Raw genomic sequence first — 14236 nt, forward strand, 5'->3', positions numbered from 1 at the left:
CAATACTTCTCATGGGAATGTGTCTAGCAACAATGTAAGGATTAAAAAGCAACTAAACCTAATGGTTCATTCAACAAACTCCTATTTAATGTCTGCTGTATGTTCACCAGTCCCTTATATATTGGGAATACATCGTGAACAAAACGGGTGTCAATCTCTGCTCTCATGGAACATGAGCCTAAGCCCTACCTTCTCCTTGGAACAATTAATGCCTAGACATCTGGTGAATAAGTAAGATTGGACATCCAGGACTCTCTTTGAATGTAGGACCCAAGAAAACTGTAGGAAAGAACTCATTCCAAGGGAAAAAGGAAAAGGGCCCCCAATATTTTCCCAGCTAGTCATCAAAGACATGGTCATCCAAAGGTCAGGATGATGCACATACATCAACCAGAGTGAAGTGCAACAATCAGGTTTGTTTCCTGGCCCCACCCTGACTGCCTCCTTTGACTGACTTATACTGCGAACCCAGAGGGTCTGCAGCTCACCCACCCTTCGGCACATTAACTTCTTGCTGCCGCATTTGAAACAGACTGAGAAATCCTTGGAAGCTTTGAGAGAGGCAAGATTCCTATAGGGACGTAGCAAGTGGGCACTTTCTTGACTTTGTCTGTTTTCCAGGGCCTGAAAACAAGAGTGCCGCATAAAACAAAAATGGGATTGATGCAAATATGCTTCTATTTTCCTGGCGATTAATACTCAGATTTAAATCATACGAATAACTGTAAGTAAAATTTAGCTTCACACTTAAAAACCATGTTAATTTCAGGGATAGAAAGGGTGATCAGACTCTCTGGCTAGTTTATATTTTTCCTTTGTAGACGATAAGCAATCATTATAATTTAAGACCTGACATTTTCAAGCATATATCTAAATTTCAAAACTATGTTTGCAAATACAGTTTTTACAATAAAAATATTACATTTCATTGACCGTCTATTTGAGAAGTGTCTTCTCACCAATGCACTGAGGAAGTTGGGTCCATAATCCACTTATACATGTAACTGATTTCTGTCCAATCATTGTGAATCCTTCTCTGCAACTGAACTGCACTGAATCTCCATGGTGATAGGGAGGGTTAGAAGTCTGAACAGCGTAGCCGTAATTAAGTTCTGGTATATCTCCACATGTAGTCTCCACCTCTGTGAAAAGTTCAGAAAAATATGTTTACTTATAAAATATAATTTATGTGTTTCTATAAATATAAAAGGTGGTTTATTTTAAATATGAATATATTTTATACATTACCAATACAAATAGGCAAGTCTGTCCACTGTCCATCAACACACTGAATTTTATTAACACCCTTCATCAGAAATCTAGGATTGCACACATATTCCACCAAATCGTAGTGTTCATAGTTTTCTTTCTGTGTTTCTTTAACTTTCCCATTAAGGAGTTGAGGAGGTGGAGAACACTGTTGTGTTTGCTCTACAGGAGAAATAATGTGTAAATAATGATCAAATTACCTATTTCACAACTTAAAAAACAATAAAATGGGGAGTTTTTTCTTTAATTAATTTATATTATTTATAATGTACTTTATTATAGCCTTCTTAAGCAATGAAAAACAAATAGTGTTTAAACAAGAAACATGTTTCCCAGTTCTTTTTTCAAAATTATTATTTTAGAAAGAGAGAAGATAAGAAGGGACAGGAGAAAGAGAGAGAGTGAGAATCTTAAGCAGGCTCTATATGTTCAGCATGGAACCCGATACGGGGCTCGATCCTATGACCCAGGGATCATGACCTGAGCTGAAATCAGGATTCAGATGCTCAACCAACTGAGCCACCCAGGCACCGCAACCCAGTACTGTTAATTACACTGAACTAGTATATTGGAAGTATATTGAAACCCAGAAAACATGTTTAATAATCTAGATATTCTAGAGATGTATGCAAACCAATTAATAAATATGGTCATGTAAATGTTAACAATATTCATATGCCATGGAAAAATTTTATCAAAACTGTTTGAAAAAAATGTCATCATTTGAGGCTAGCATTTTATCAACATATTTTAACTTTGGTTGAGACATACATGTGATTGAATGGACTGAATTAAGTATACATTGCTTGAATATTGTTTAGACACTCGATGAAGGTTGAGGGAAGGCCCATGTCATACCAAGTGTCCGATACTAACAGTGTAATTATAGTCAAAAGGAAAAGTAACAAACACTGAGGCATAATATACGTATCTATGGCTATTACCACTACATATTTCTTTTTTTTTTTTTTTAATTTTTTTTTTTTTTCAACGTTTATTTATTTTTGGGACAGAGAGAGACAGAGCATGAACGGGGGAGGGGCAGAGAGAGAGGGAGACACAGAATTGGAAACAGGCTCCAGGCTCTGAGCCATCAGCCCAGAGCCTGACGCGGGGCTCGAACTCACGGACCGCAAGATCGTGACCTGGCTGAAGTCGGACGCTTAACCGACTGCGCCACCCAGGCGCCCCTGACATATTTCAAGAAACAAGTGGAGATTGAGTTCTTAAATAAGAAAATCTGAGATATCTACTACCCAACACATGTCCTGGCTTAATGAATTAGATTACAGACACACACACTTGAAGCCAACAGAAAATTACACGTGAGAGAAACAAAAACATAAAAATGTTGGTTTCAAAAATCCTATTTCTTGTTGTAGCAATTAGAAGATAAATATTCACCTTTACATGTTGGAAGATTAGGGGACCATCCAAAGTCGTAACACTGAACTGAATCTGGTCCAACTCTTTGAAGTTTTTGTGTGCAGAAAAATTTCAACACATCTCCGACTCTATATTTGTCTTTTTTGGGCTGAGTATTTAAGTTATCTTCTATTTCAGGAATCTTGCATTCTATTTCTATAAAAATGTTCAAATAATTTCGTGAGAATATAAAATTAATCATTGGCAAAGTAAATTTTATATGTGTCGTATAAAAATGAGGGGCTGGGTACTGCTTATACAGAGGAGCCACAGAAAATTTTACATATTAGGTTTTCTACACCCTCTAAATTCATAGGGGACCCTGAGAAATATTAAGGCATTGAAGAGCAACATATGTACCCTGAAAATGTATTTGGAAGGTCAACTTGCTTACACTGGATCTGATTTTATATCTGACATTTATAAAATAAATGCTATATTATTTTGTACTCCCAAAACAGAAACATATTCTTTCACATTAAAGAAAAACAACCCTGATGCTACATTTTTAAAATTGCACTCAAATAAGATTAGTATTTTGTTTAATGTAAATATAATGGGACAACCAGAACACACAGGAGACATTTCTAACAGTTTCTAAGAAACTATTAAAAAAGCTTAATTTATATTGATTATATTATATTAGTACAGAAATCAAACTGAAAAATGAAACAAAATAAGGAACCATGTTCAAAGCCAAATAGTTAGGCATATTCTAGGCATCCTGAGTATTTATATCATACCCAATTATCTATTCTTATTAAACCTTTATACTATCTATTAATAAATTATTGATTATTCTGATTCAATTTAAGAATGTGTAAAATTATCCCTTCAAATTTGTCAAGTTTGTGACATTCGTGACATTTCCAAATAAAAATAAGCTAAATTCCTAAAATAAAGAGCTTCTCTCAGGGTCTGCAGTAATTAACACTCAAGGCAGAAGGTGTAAAAGCAGAAACTCATGGGCAAAATAGTTGAGGAAATTGTAAGAAACTACAATTTTGGTTTTCATATAGCATACACTCAAAGAACCCAGTTTTAAATAATATGATAGCCTGCATTTAGAACAACAAACAAATTATTCTTTGTTTATAAACCTATCATGTATATGGCCCATAGGAAACACTGTGTTAAAGAGAGATAATGGTCCTTGGGCTTTCAAACACCCTCTTCTCCCAGGTTACAGTAAATCAGAAGAAGACACCTTGATTTTAATCAGGACTTCTTAAAACTTAATTAATTAATTAATTAACTTTAGATGATTATTTGTTTTTGAGAGAGAGAGAGACAGAGTGTGAGTGGGAGGGGTGGAGACAGAGAGTGAGACACAGAATCCGAAGCAGGCTTCAGGCTCTGAACTGTCAGCATAGAGCCCTACATGGGGCTTAAACCCGAGAACTGTGAGATCATGACCTGAGCCAAAGTCTGAGGTTCAACCCACTGAGCAACCCAGATGCCCCCAAAATGACTTTAAATAATGCAAATTTGTTCAAATTGGGATATCTTAAACACGTCTTGTTAATTTTGTTAGACATGAAAAAAAAAAATACCTGGAAAAATGGTACTTACCATAACATACTGGTTTATGAGACCAACCATTGTTGCCACACACTATTGAACCTGCATGCCCATCTTGGCTTTTGTATCCATCGTGGCATTCATAGTCCAACTTGTCATTGAGTTTAAACCACGTGCCACTGCTTTTGGCTTTGGCATTCTCAAATACTGGCATGTCACAAGATTCTAATGCATAACAGAATTGAAGATTTCAATTCTAATATTATTTAATGGACGATGTAATTAAGTCTCATCCCAAGGAGGTAAAAAAAACCTTTATCAATTAGCTTGTGCTAGGAAATTCAGTATCATATTAAATTAATTTAAGAATACCAGTGATAAATCATTGTCTTGAAAGTTACTCGAAATGAAAAAATATGTTTCTACACAGCATTTTTCTTATCACTTAAACACTCTGAAAAAATTTTTCTACGAACACTTTTCTCAATCAGTTATACTTATGTGTTTATGCCATGCTTGTAATCAAATAGGCCATTACAGGTGCATCCTATTTTAACTAGCAGAGAGGAATAGGATTTTGTGAACTAAGATGCCACATTCACTAGCAAGGTGACAAATATTCCAGACAAAACTGGATCAGTTGAATACGACTGGTTTTCAAAAATGCAAGTAAATTTTTAAACATTCTATAAAACTCTACTTTAAAACATCATAATTTCTAAAGCTCACATGCTGATTTTCTTCCCCAAATATTTTCCTAATGGCTGTTCATTTTTCTAAACTTACCAAGACTGAATGGAGAGATAACTATTTTTATTATTAGTTATAAGAAAGTAAAATGTTAAAAGTTTTAATTTTTGCTAACAGTGTGTTCATAAAGATTAGGTAATTCATCTCAAATTTTATGCTGTGTTACGGAGCCAGCTACCTTAAAGCTTTAAAAAACAAAGCAAAACTATACCAGTGAAGAGAGACAGTGTGTTTCTCTTCCATAGTAAGTATTACAATGGATAACTAACTAACATTCAGTATAAAATGACTTTATATGGGAGCCACTTTTATCATTTTTTTTGTGGCTAGTGCCCATAGTAAGCATGGAAATTGAAAAAAAAAAAAAGGAAATGAAAACAGTACAAACGGATATTCAAATATCCACTTCCTTTAAAGTGAATATGTAAATATCGGTTCAAAAGTATCACTGTGTAGCTTTGGAGGATAAGATAAACTGAGGAAACTGTTCATAGAAATCTTCATAAACATCCAGGGACAGGGAAATCTTTCAACACAGCTGTATTTGGCACCATCTAGCAGTATTCCTTCTCCACTAACTAGATGTTTATGAAGATTTTCTAAAGGAGAGGATTTTTGAAGTGGGCTACCCTGGAATGTCAGCCATGAACTCCGTACTTTAATTAAAATTCTGCACTATGGACCCACATCTTCACTTACAAACATAACTTTCATGTCTAGAAACAAAGATTCTGTCATCAAAGTCTGATCACCTAAAAGCAGGAATAGGCACAAATATATTTTGCCAGCCAAAAATAAGTGAGTTTCCAGGAGAATACTCATAAGGCTCCCTAACTCGTTTCCAAATCACAGGATGTTTTAAAGTGGAAAATAACATAAACTGAAAGATGTCCTGCTACTACGCTGTTTAACCATCTGGTGTTACATATCCTGGTTTACATTGATACTGTGTTTCTTTATTTAAGGAATATGTAGGTTCATATTCAGAAAAAAATCCATTTTCAATTGTTATCTCTGATTTTGAACATGTTTCTGAAAGGCAGAAAGTATAAGGAAAAGATAAGCATATAAATAAACATTTTTATAAAGATTCACTGTAACAACACAAAAATAAGGAGTCATTTACAAATGAAAATCTGGAAAAATCTGAATCATCCAAATTCCTGGGACAGAAAAAGTCAGCGACAAAGATACTAAATCAAAATAGTTCATTAATTTTTTCTCTTCGGAATGAAGCGACATTTAGAATACCCAGAATCCCTTCTAGGAAATTATGATGAATCTGTTTGTCTAATTGATCTGGAATCCTACAGTGTGTCAGAGGTGTACCGGCAATGGGTCCTCTCCAGGCACTTGTTTTAAATATTGCCAACTCGGGGTCTCCTAAGCAACTCCAGTACTCAACTGGGGTATCTGAGATCAGGTGATGATCTCAGAGAATCTGACACCATAGCTACCACAACTCTGAGAATCTGCAATGTTTGTCATCATGATTGGGTGCTTAAAACCATATGGATACGTGGAGTTCAATGAGTATGACACAGATCAGCACGTTCCTTCATGTTCTGAGACCAAATGATGGTTCCTCAAATTATGTGTAACTTGACTTGAAACAACAAACAAGACTTCTGTCATTTACAAAGTCTTCACAAAGTTCAGCTTTAGTTTTTAAATAACCAATGGATAAAGAAGAAATCAAAAGGGAAAATATGAGCTATATATTTTTTCATAATTGGTAATTTTATTCCTTCACTTGGGGTGCCTAGTACACTGGAAATGGGATACTGGGAATATTAAACACTCAGGATAAGGGGTAAGGTATATAATCTTATTTATTTATTGAAAAAAATTTTTAAGTTTTTAATTTTTTTTTAACGTTTATTTACTTTTGAGACAGAGAGAAACAGAGCATGAAAGGGGGAGGGTCAGAGAGAGAGAGGGAGACACAGAATCTGAAACAGGCTACAGGCTCTGAGCTGTGAGCACAGACCCGACGCGGGGATCGAACTCACGAGTCGTGAGATCATGACCTGAGCCAAAGTCGGACGCTTAACCGACTGAGCCACCCAGGCGCCCCTTAAGTTTATTTTTGCGAGAGACAGGGAGACAGGGTGTGAGCGGGGAGAGTCAGAGAGAGAGGGAGACACAGAATCTGATGCACATTCCAGGCTCTGGGCTGTCAGCACAGAGAAAAATGTGGGACTTGAACTCCCATACCATGAGATCATGACCTGAGCCAAAGTTGGATGCTTAATAACTGAGCAACCCAGAATGCCTGTAATCTTTTTAACATTAAATCTTTTGAATTGAATTATAAGAAAAATATTTTACATGAAATTTTGTGAGATGATAATAACATAGTCTGAGAGAGAAATTTTACTGTTATATACATATAATAGAAAAGAATACAGAACGAAAATCAACAATCAGGAAAAGAAAAGCAAACAAAACCCAACATACATATAAATTTGAAAAAACATAATAGTGTTAGTGAGATGATGGAATAGGGTGTTTTGTTTACACATTATTTGATTTATTTCTGTTCTAATCTTTAGTATTTCCTCCCTTCTTCTAAATTTGGGCTTAGTTTGCTCTTTTTCTAGTTCCTTGAGCTATAAACTTAGGTTGTCTATATACAATCTTATATGTTAAGCTAAATTTTTTATGTTTATTTATTTTGAGAGAGAACACAGACACACACACACACACACACACACACAAGTGCACACGTGCAAGCAAGGGGGGGGGGGAGAGAGAGAGAGAGAGAGAGAGAGAGAGAGAGAGAGAGAGAGAGAGAGAGAGAAACCCAAGCAGGCTCTGTGCTGCCAGCAGAGTCCTACTGCGATGCTTGATCTCAAGAACCCAATCGTGAGATCATGATCTGAGTCAAAATCAAGAGTTGAACACATAACTAACTGATGGAGCCACCCAGGCGCCTGATCTTCTTTGTCGATGTAGACATTTATCATTAAAAATTTCCCTCTTTGCACGGCTTTTGCAACATCTCTGAATTTTGTTACACTGTTTTTGTTTTTATGTCTCAAAATATTTTTAAAAATTCTCTTGCTCTTTCCTCTTTGACCCTATTGTTGCTTGAGAGTGTCTTTTCTTTCCACGTAGTTGTGAATTTTCCCATTCTAGTTTTACCCCATTGTGACTGAAAAAGATAGTGCATACAATCTTTCATGTGCAGTAAATGTACTCTTTTACTGTTAGGTGAAAAATTCCATATAGATCTATTAGGTCCAAAAATCTTTATATTGTGGTTCAAATCTTCAACTTCTTCCTTGCCTTTCTGTGTTGTATTATTGTTCCAAGGGAGGTATTAAAGTCTCCTAATATTACTGTATTGCTGTCAATTTCTCCTCTTCACATCTCTCCATATTGCTTTATATATTTATGAATTCCAATGTTGGTTCCACGTCTGTTGAAAATTGTTACCATTTTCCTGATAAATGGACTCATTATTATTATATAATGATCTTCATCTCTAGAGACAGTTTTAGATTAAGTCAGTTTTTTTTTTTTTTCTGATAGAAGTATAGTCACTCCATCATTCTTTGGTTGCCATTTGCGTGAAATATCTTCTTCCATTCCTTCACTTTAGCCTATTGTGTCTTTAAATCTAAAGTGATTTCTTGGTTATTTTACTTTAAATCATTCAGGTACTCTATTCCTTTTAATAGGTAAATTTAAATTTAAGGAATTATTGGTAAGTGAACACTTACTATTAACATGTGGCTAATTGTCTTCTGTTTTGCATCTGTTTTTTTCAATTTGCTCCTCTTTTGATGACTTCCTTTGTTATTTGATTATAGTTTACAGTTATTTACTTTGATTCTTATTATGCAGTACATTAGATCTCCGGAATTATTTATCTTATAACTGAAGGCTTACACGCTTGGACCAGCATCCACACCCACCACTGGTACAGAACTTGCATTCCACATTCTGCTTCAATGAATTTGATGTTTTCTTTTTTCTTTTTTGATTTCATATAGAAGTTTTATCATAAAGTATTTGCTATCTCTGGCTTATTACACTTAATGTATTGTCCTCTAGGTTCAACCATGTTGTTGTGAATATCAAGATTTTCTTCTTTCTCATGGGTGAATAATATTCTAGTGTGTGTGTGTGTGTGTATGTATGTGTGTGTGTGTGTGTGTGTGTGTGTGTGTGTGTGTATATATATATATATATATATATATATATATCTCAAATCTTCCTTATCCATTCATTTATCAGTGGATCCTAAGCAGGGTCCATTCCCAGGGTGGAGCTCCACACGGGACTCGATGTCAAGACTGAGATCATGACCTGAGCTGAATCAAGAGTCCCATGCTTAACCAACTGAGCCACCCAGGAGCCATGTTCCTCAGTCTTGAATGTCCTCCTCCCTGGCATCCTTATTTCCATGACTCCCATCCAACCTTCAAAGCCTACCCAAGATGCCATCGTGACCCTGACAGATTTGGCTCTCTTCATTCCACCTCTTACAAACAAACTCCCCAACCTGATCCCACTCCAGACTCTCATTCCAACTTGGATTTCTTGCCTCCTCTAAATGATCCTGTAGTCTCTCTTTGGCTTGTGTCCATCACAATGCTTTATACAGTAAAATACAATATGTTGATGAAATACAATAATCATTCCTTTTGTTTTCCCCACTAAATGGCCTGTTGGTACATGCTAGTCCTAATGCCTGGCACTTAGCAGGCACTTAGCAGTCACTTAAAAAATGGCCATTGGTCGGGCAAATAAATGAATGAAAGAATGAATGGATGAATATGAAGCTCTTTTGGAACCTTTCCATTATATCCGAGAATTGCAGGCAACCCATGGGAAGAGCACAGTGGCCGGCAACCAGTGTAAAAGGTAAGACATGAGAACACATGTGCAGTGATCTCAAAGCTCTATTGCATGAACCCAAGAAACTCTGTTATCTGTAATTCCATTGTACCTCTTGTCTATGTGTCTTAATTTTGAATTTATGCCATAATTTTGAAGTCATGAATCATTTTAATTTTGTTCAAAAAGGCTTTGGGGAGCCTTTGAAGGAACAATTCTATAATCACTTTCCTATCTATTACATTTTTGGTCAAAATGGTTTGAGAAACTTGGCTCTCTCAGTTAAAACGTCCAAACACAAAGAAGTGCTCTGTCAAACCTATTTAACACTTTTGTTATTTTTGTGATTTTTTTCCTAAAATGTAGCACATTTTACCCCAAATACATCATCTCTTGTTTATGCACCATATTCTGAAACTAGTTAAAGTTGTTAAGCTATGGGTAAAATGCACATCAGTTTAGTGAGCACAGGATAGACTTGTTGGGAAAAACTCACATCCTGGGCAGGTAGGAATGGTGTGTGGGGTGAGGGGGAGGCGTAATTGGGAAGAAGGGAAAGTACAAAGGTTGTAGAACAATCAGGGATTGGGCAAAGAAAAGTGGATCGATGTAGACTTGGCCAGTAGGCCTAGCAATCAAAGGCCAAAGAGAATTTATGTGTCATTGAGGGACATACTTATTTTCAGCTAAGAACAATTTCAACAAAACTTGATAACTGAGTTGTAGTTTAACATTATGTGCAGGCAGAGAAGTAGCATATGGATTCTCCAAATATGTCTACATTAAAAATAAACAAGGCTTGCTGTGGCACACCTCTCCCTCTCGTGACACTCCCGGGGCATCTGCTCTGACCCTTCTCATGGCGCTCACTGTCACGCTTCACCCATCAGATCTCCCCTCCCCAGGGCCACCTCACCTTCCAGAGTTCCTTAGTCGCTTCTTCACCCTCATCATCCGTTTCTACCTTTCCTCGCTGAAATTGTAAGAGAGAACTTACCAGCTTATAATGATTCACAGTAAATTGCAGTAAAGACTATTGGATTTTACTATTGTAAAATATTTATTCACAGTGTCTGGTATTCCACATAAATTTAGGTTTGTTGAATCTAGTAAAATCAATACATTTCTTTATTTTTTTATTTTTTTTAATGTTTATTTATTTTTGAGACAGAGACAGAGCATAATGGGGGAGGGTCAGAGAGAGGGAGACACAGAATCTGAAACAGGCTCCAGGCTCTGAGCAGTCAGCACAGAGCCTGACACGGGGCTCGAACTCACAGACCACGAGATCATGACCTGAGCTGAAGTCAGCCACTTAACCCACTGAGCCACCCAGGCGCCCGGTCTTTTTTTCTTTTTTAAAAAACATTTTCTTTTTTCTTTTCTTTTAAATAGAATTTATTTTTTTTTAATGTTCATTTAGTTATTTTGAGAGACAGAGTGCAAACAGCAGAGGAGGAGAGGGGGAGAGGGGGAGAGGGGGAGAGGGGGAGAGGGGGAGGGAGAGAGAGAGAGAGAGAGAGAGAGAGAGAGAGAGAGAGAGAGAATGAATACCAAGCTGGCTCCCAGGTGTCAGCGCAGAGCCTGCTGGGGGCTCAATGCCACAAACTGTGAGATCATGCCCTGAGCTACAATCAAGAGTCGGATGCCTAACCTATGGAGCCACCCAGGTGCCCCTACTACATTTCAAAGAAGAGAGGATACTGAAGGCAGTTGGGCCACTGCACAACTTTAAATCACACCATATAGGTAAACATCACACAACTATTTCTAAAAACTGGAGTTTTCTTGACAGCAGAAAAGGCGAATTCCTATTTATCATATTGGCATTGCAACACAGAGTTCGGGATTAAACGCCACTACCTCAAGTTTTCTGGATTACATAACTGTGTAGAACATTCATGCACATCTTTATAAAATAGTACTTTTAATTAATTTATAAGTAATTCTTACGATTGATAACGTCAATTATTTTTTCCATTTGAGGGTTAACTCTAAAATTGGAAACCATCTTGTACTTGAAACAATATACAAAAAATTGTTTTCCTTTGTTTTCTGATAGAAGAGAATCTCTCTAGCTTTGATCTATATTTTAGGTCCTGAAAGATTATTTTTGGCCCTTGAAACCTCCAGAATTAGGTAACACCCACATCTCTCCAAACAAAATTTTAGTAGGTTTAGTAGGTTTTTAATTTATTCACATTTCTCAGCCAGGAATTTCTGGGCTGTGGCTAATTTCAAAGACTATACACTTTGTAGACCCGAAGTCTAAACGGTCTCCATGAAAAGCTGGTCATAATATATTCCAGGAAACAGAAACTACTATGTGGTAAGATTGAGGGACAGTTATTCTAAACTTTGTCCTGTAAATATGACCAGTTCTTAGCAGCCTGTGGTGATTCGTCCAACTGCGATGTTTTACAAGGAAAACAACTAATGTTTCTACACACCTGGCAATGGCAAAGCAGAGAGCCTATTGCATCGAAAAGGTACTAACTGGTCTCCATGAAACTTGGGCCAATAAATTCTTCCTATGGGCTATCATTCCTCTTTAGAGTGAGGAGGATTTTTTGAGGAATGTTCACTCTGAACAGGACAGAGGCAATTTATGAAATGCTAAAACATTAAGACTGGTTGAGTAAAGCAGATTGTGCTGGTGTTCCAAACTGTCTTCTCAATTCCTCAGTTTACCATTCACTATTCAATTTGGTATTTCTCAATATCTCAATTTACTATTTCATATTTATTTCTACATGGGAAATAAAACCAGAGGCAACTATTGAAGGATATATGGATATTTTTAATGAGTAAGGTTACTTTGTTGAGTGAAGTTTCTGTTAGGTATGGTAGACTGATGGAATTGGCATCAAGCCAGTTTTAGAACTTTTTGGCAAACAAGGAATAAATCACAGTTCTACACCTGCTGAAAATTCATGTGATTTTTTTCTACTCACTTGGGCATCATGTGCGTTTATGGGAAAATCATGAGGCTAAGGTATTGCTTTAAATACTTTAAATAGTCATGTTACAGTTTCTCTATTAGGAATTAGCCGGATTTAGAGTCAGTCTGACGATAGCATGTAGAGTGCTAATGCCCAATTCACCAGCAGAAACGGATGCCACATTTAAACACATTTTGGTGAAATAGAAAATACAGGTGAAATGAGTCAGCTGGGATCAATTATGTAAGTAACGAGTTTACATCGGTATTACTTAATTTTTAATACATGCTTTATAACACCCGGTTGTAAAATTTCAAATTCCACTTTGTAATCACTGAAACAGTTGAATTAAACTTGGCATCAATTCTTGAGTTTTAAACATGAGCTGGAAAGAAAACAAATCTTCCTTACATGACAAATGATGTCCACATAAAGCCTAGGCAAACAGCATGTAAATATTGAGACACTGAACATACTCCTGCTAAAGAAAAGACAAAAACACTTGTGTACAGAAAAAGATGTTTGTAATGGTTTGTAGCATTAAGAGTGTTCTGGAACTCTTTGCTGACACAATAATATTTTACATTTGAATACACACTGCAATATTTACATATGCAGTAAATACGACTGTATAGCTAGTTTCAAAGGTGGCTGGATATAAGGTTTCTGACCTAAAAATCAAGCAATAGCATATCAGAATGTGAAGCTAAAAACACTCCGTGTCTCAGAAAAAAAAAAATTAAGCATATTTGAATAAACCTTAAAAAAATGACTGAGGAATATAATTAAAGAGAGATACCTGCCTTCATTTTCTAAATTGAAAGACCATCAATGACAGAGCTTTAGTGTTATTTGTTGGTATATTTCAATGCTTAGACAGGAAGCAAGCATTCAAAAAAACTTGTTGACTTAGTGAAATGTTTTGGAAATTTATGAATGATAGGTAACTCATTTGTTTTAAAAATGTCATTCAAAAAAAGTAAATCAAATAGTATCACACAGTTTCCTATCATGAACTAGAAACCAAATTCCATCCAAAGAAACTTTTTAATCTATTGAGAAGTAGTGTTAGAATTAAATGTAATTATATGTCTAGAAATCGCCTTACTAATGCCAGAAAATAAAAACTTCTACATTCATATTCACTATTCTCTTAAGAATAGTCTTTAGACTGGTCTTCTAGAATATACCTCAAATACAACCACAGGAAAACACCCATGAGAATATTTGGATGTTATAAACATTGCATATTCAGTTTTTTCAAATTTATATGATATATTCATGCCAAAGGTACAAGTAATGCTTGCTTGTCTATAAGACTTTTAAGGCCGTGACAATAACAGTTGTAAATGCTAAAGGGATTCTTCTTTAGAAAGAGTTAACATCTATATCTGAGATAAATCTAGTCATTAGATGATTTGAAGGTTTCTATTGTCTATTTCTGTTCTGGTTCTATATATGTTCATATGCTTCTTCATACT

The 14236-nt window shown here is 35.9% G+C and overlaps 1 protein-coding gene across 1 annotated transcript in view; it reads right to left on the reverse strand.

The window, feature by feature from the left end:
- The window catches only part of LOC125155620 (complement factor H-like), a 30105-nt gene that overhangs the window by 15029 nt on the left and 840 nt on the right, over positions 1-14236 (reverse strand). Inside the window, exons 2-5 of the mRNA XM_047841076.1 lie at positions 4267-4440; positions 2674-2850; positions 1249-1431; positions 960-1142 (exon numbers count right to left, since the gene is read on the reverse strand). Coding sequence (XP_047697032.1) covers positions 960-1142; positions 1249-1431; positions 2674-2850; positions 4267-4440 — 717 coding nt within the window. The remainder of the gene's footprint in view (positions 1-959; positions 1143-1248; positions 1432-2673; positions 2851-4266; positions 4441-14236) is intronic.

This window comes from Prionailurus viverrinus, chromosome F1 (assembly GCF_022837055.1).
Source record: "Prionailurus viverrinus isolate Anna chromosome F1, UM_Priviv_1.0, whole genome shotgun sequence".
Taxonomy (NCBI): Eukaryota; Metazoa; Chordata; class Mammalia; order Carnivora; family Felidae; genus Prionailurus; species Prionailurus viverrinus.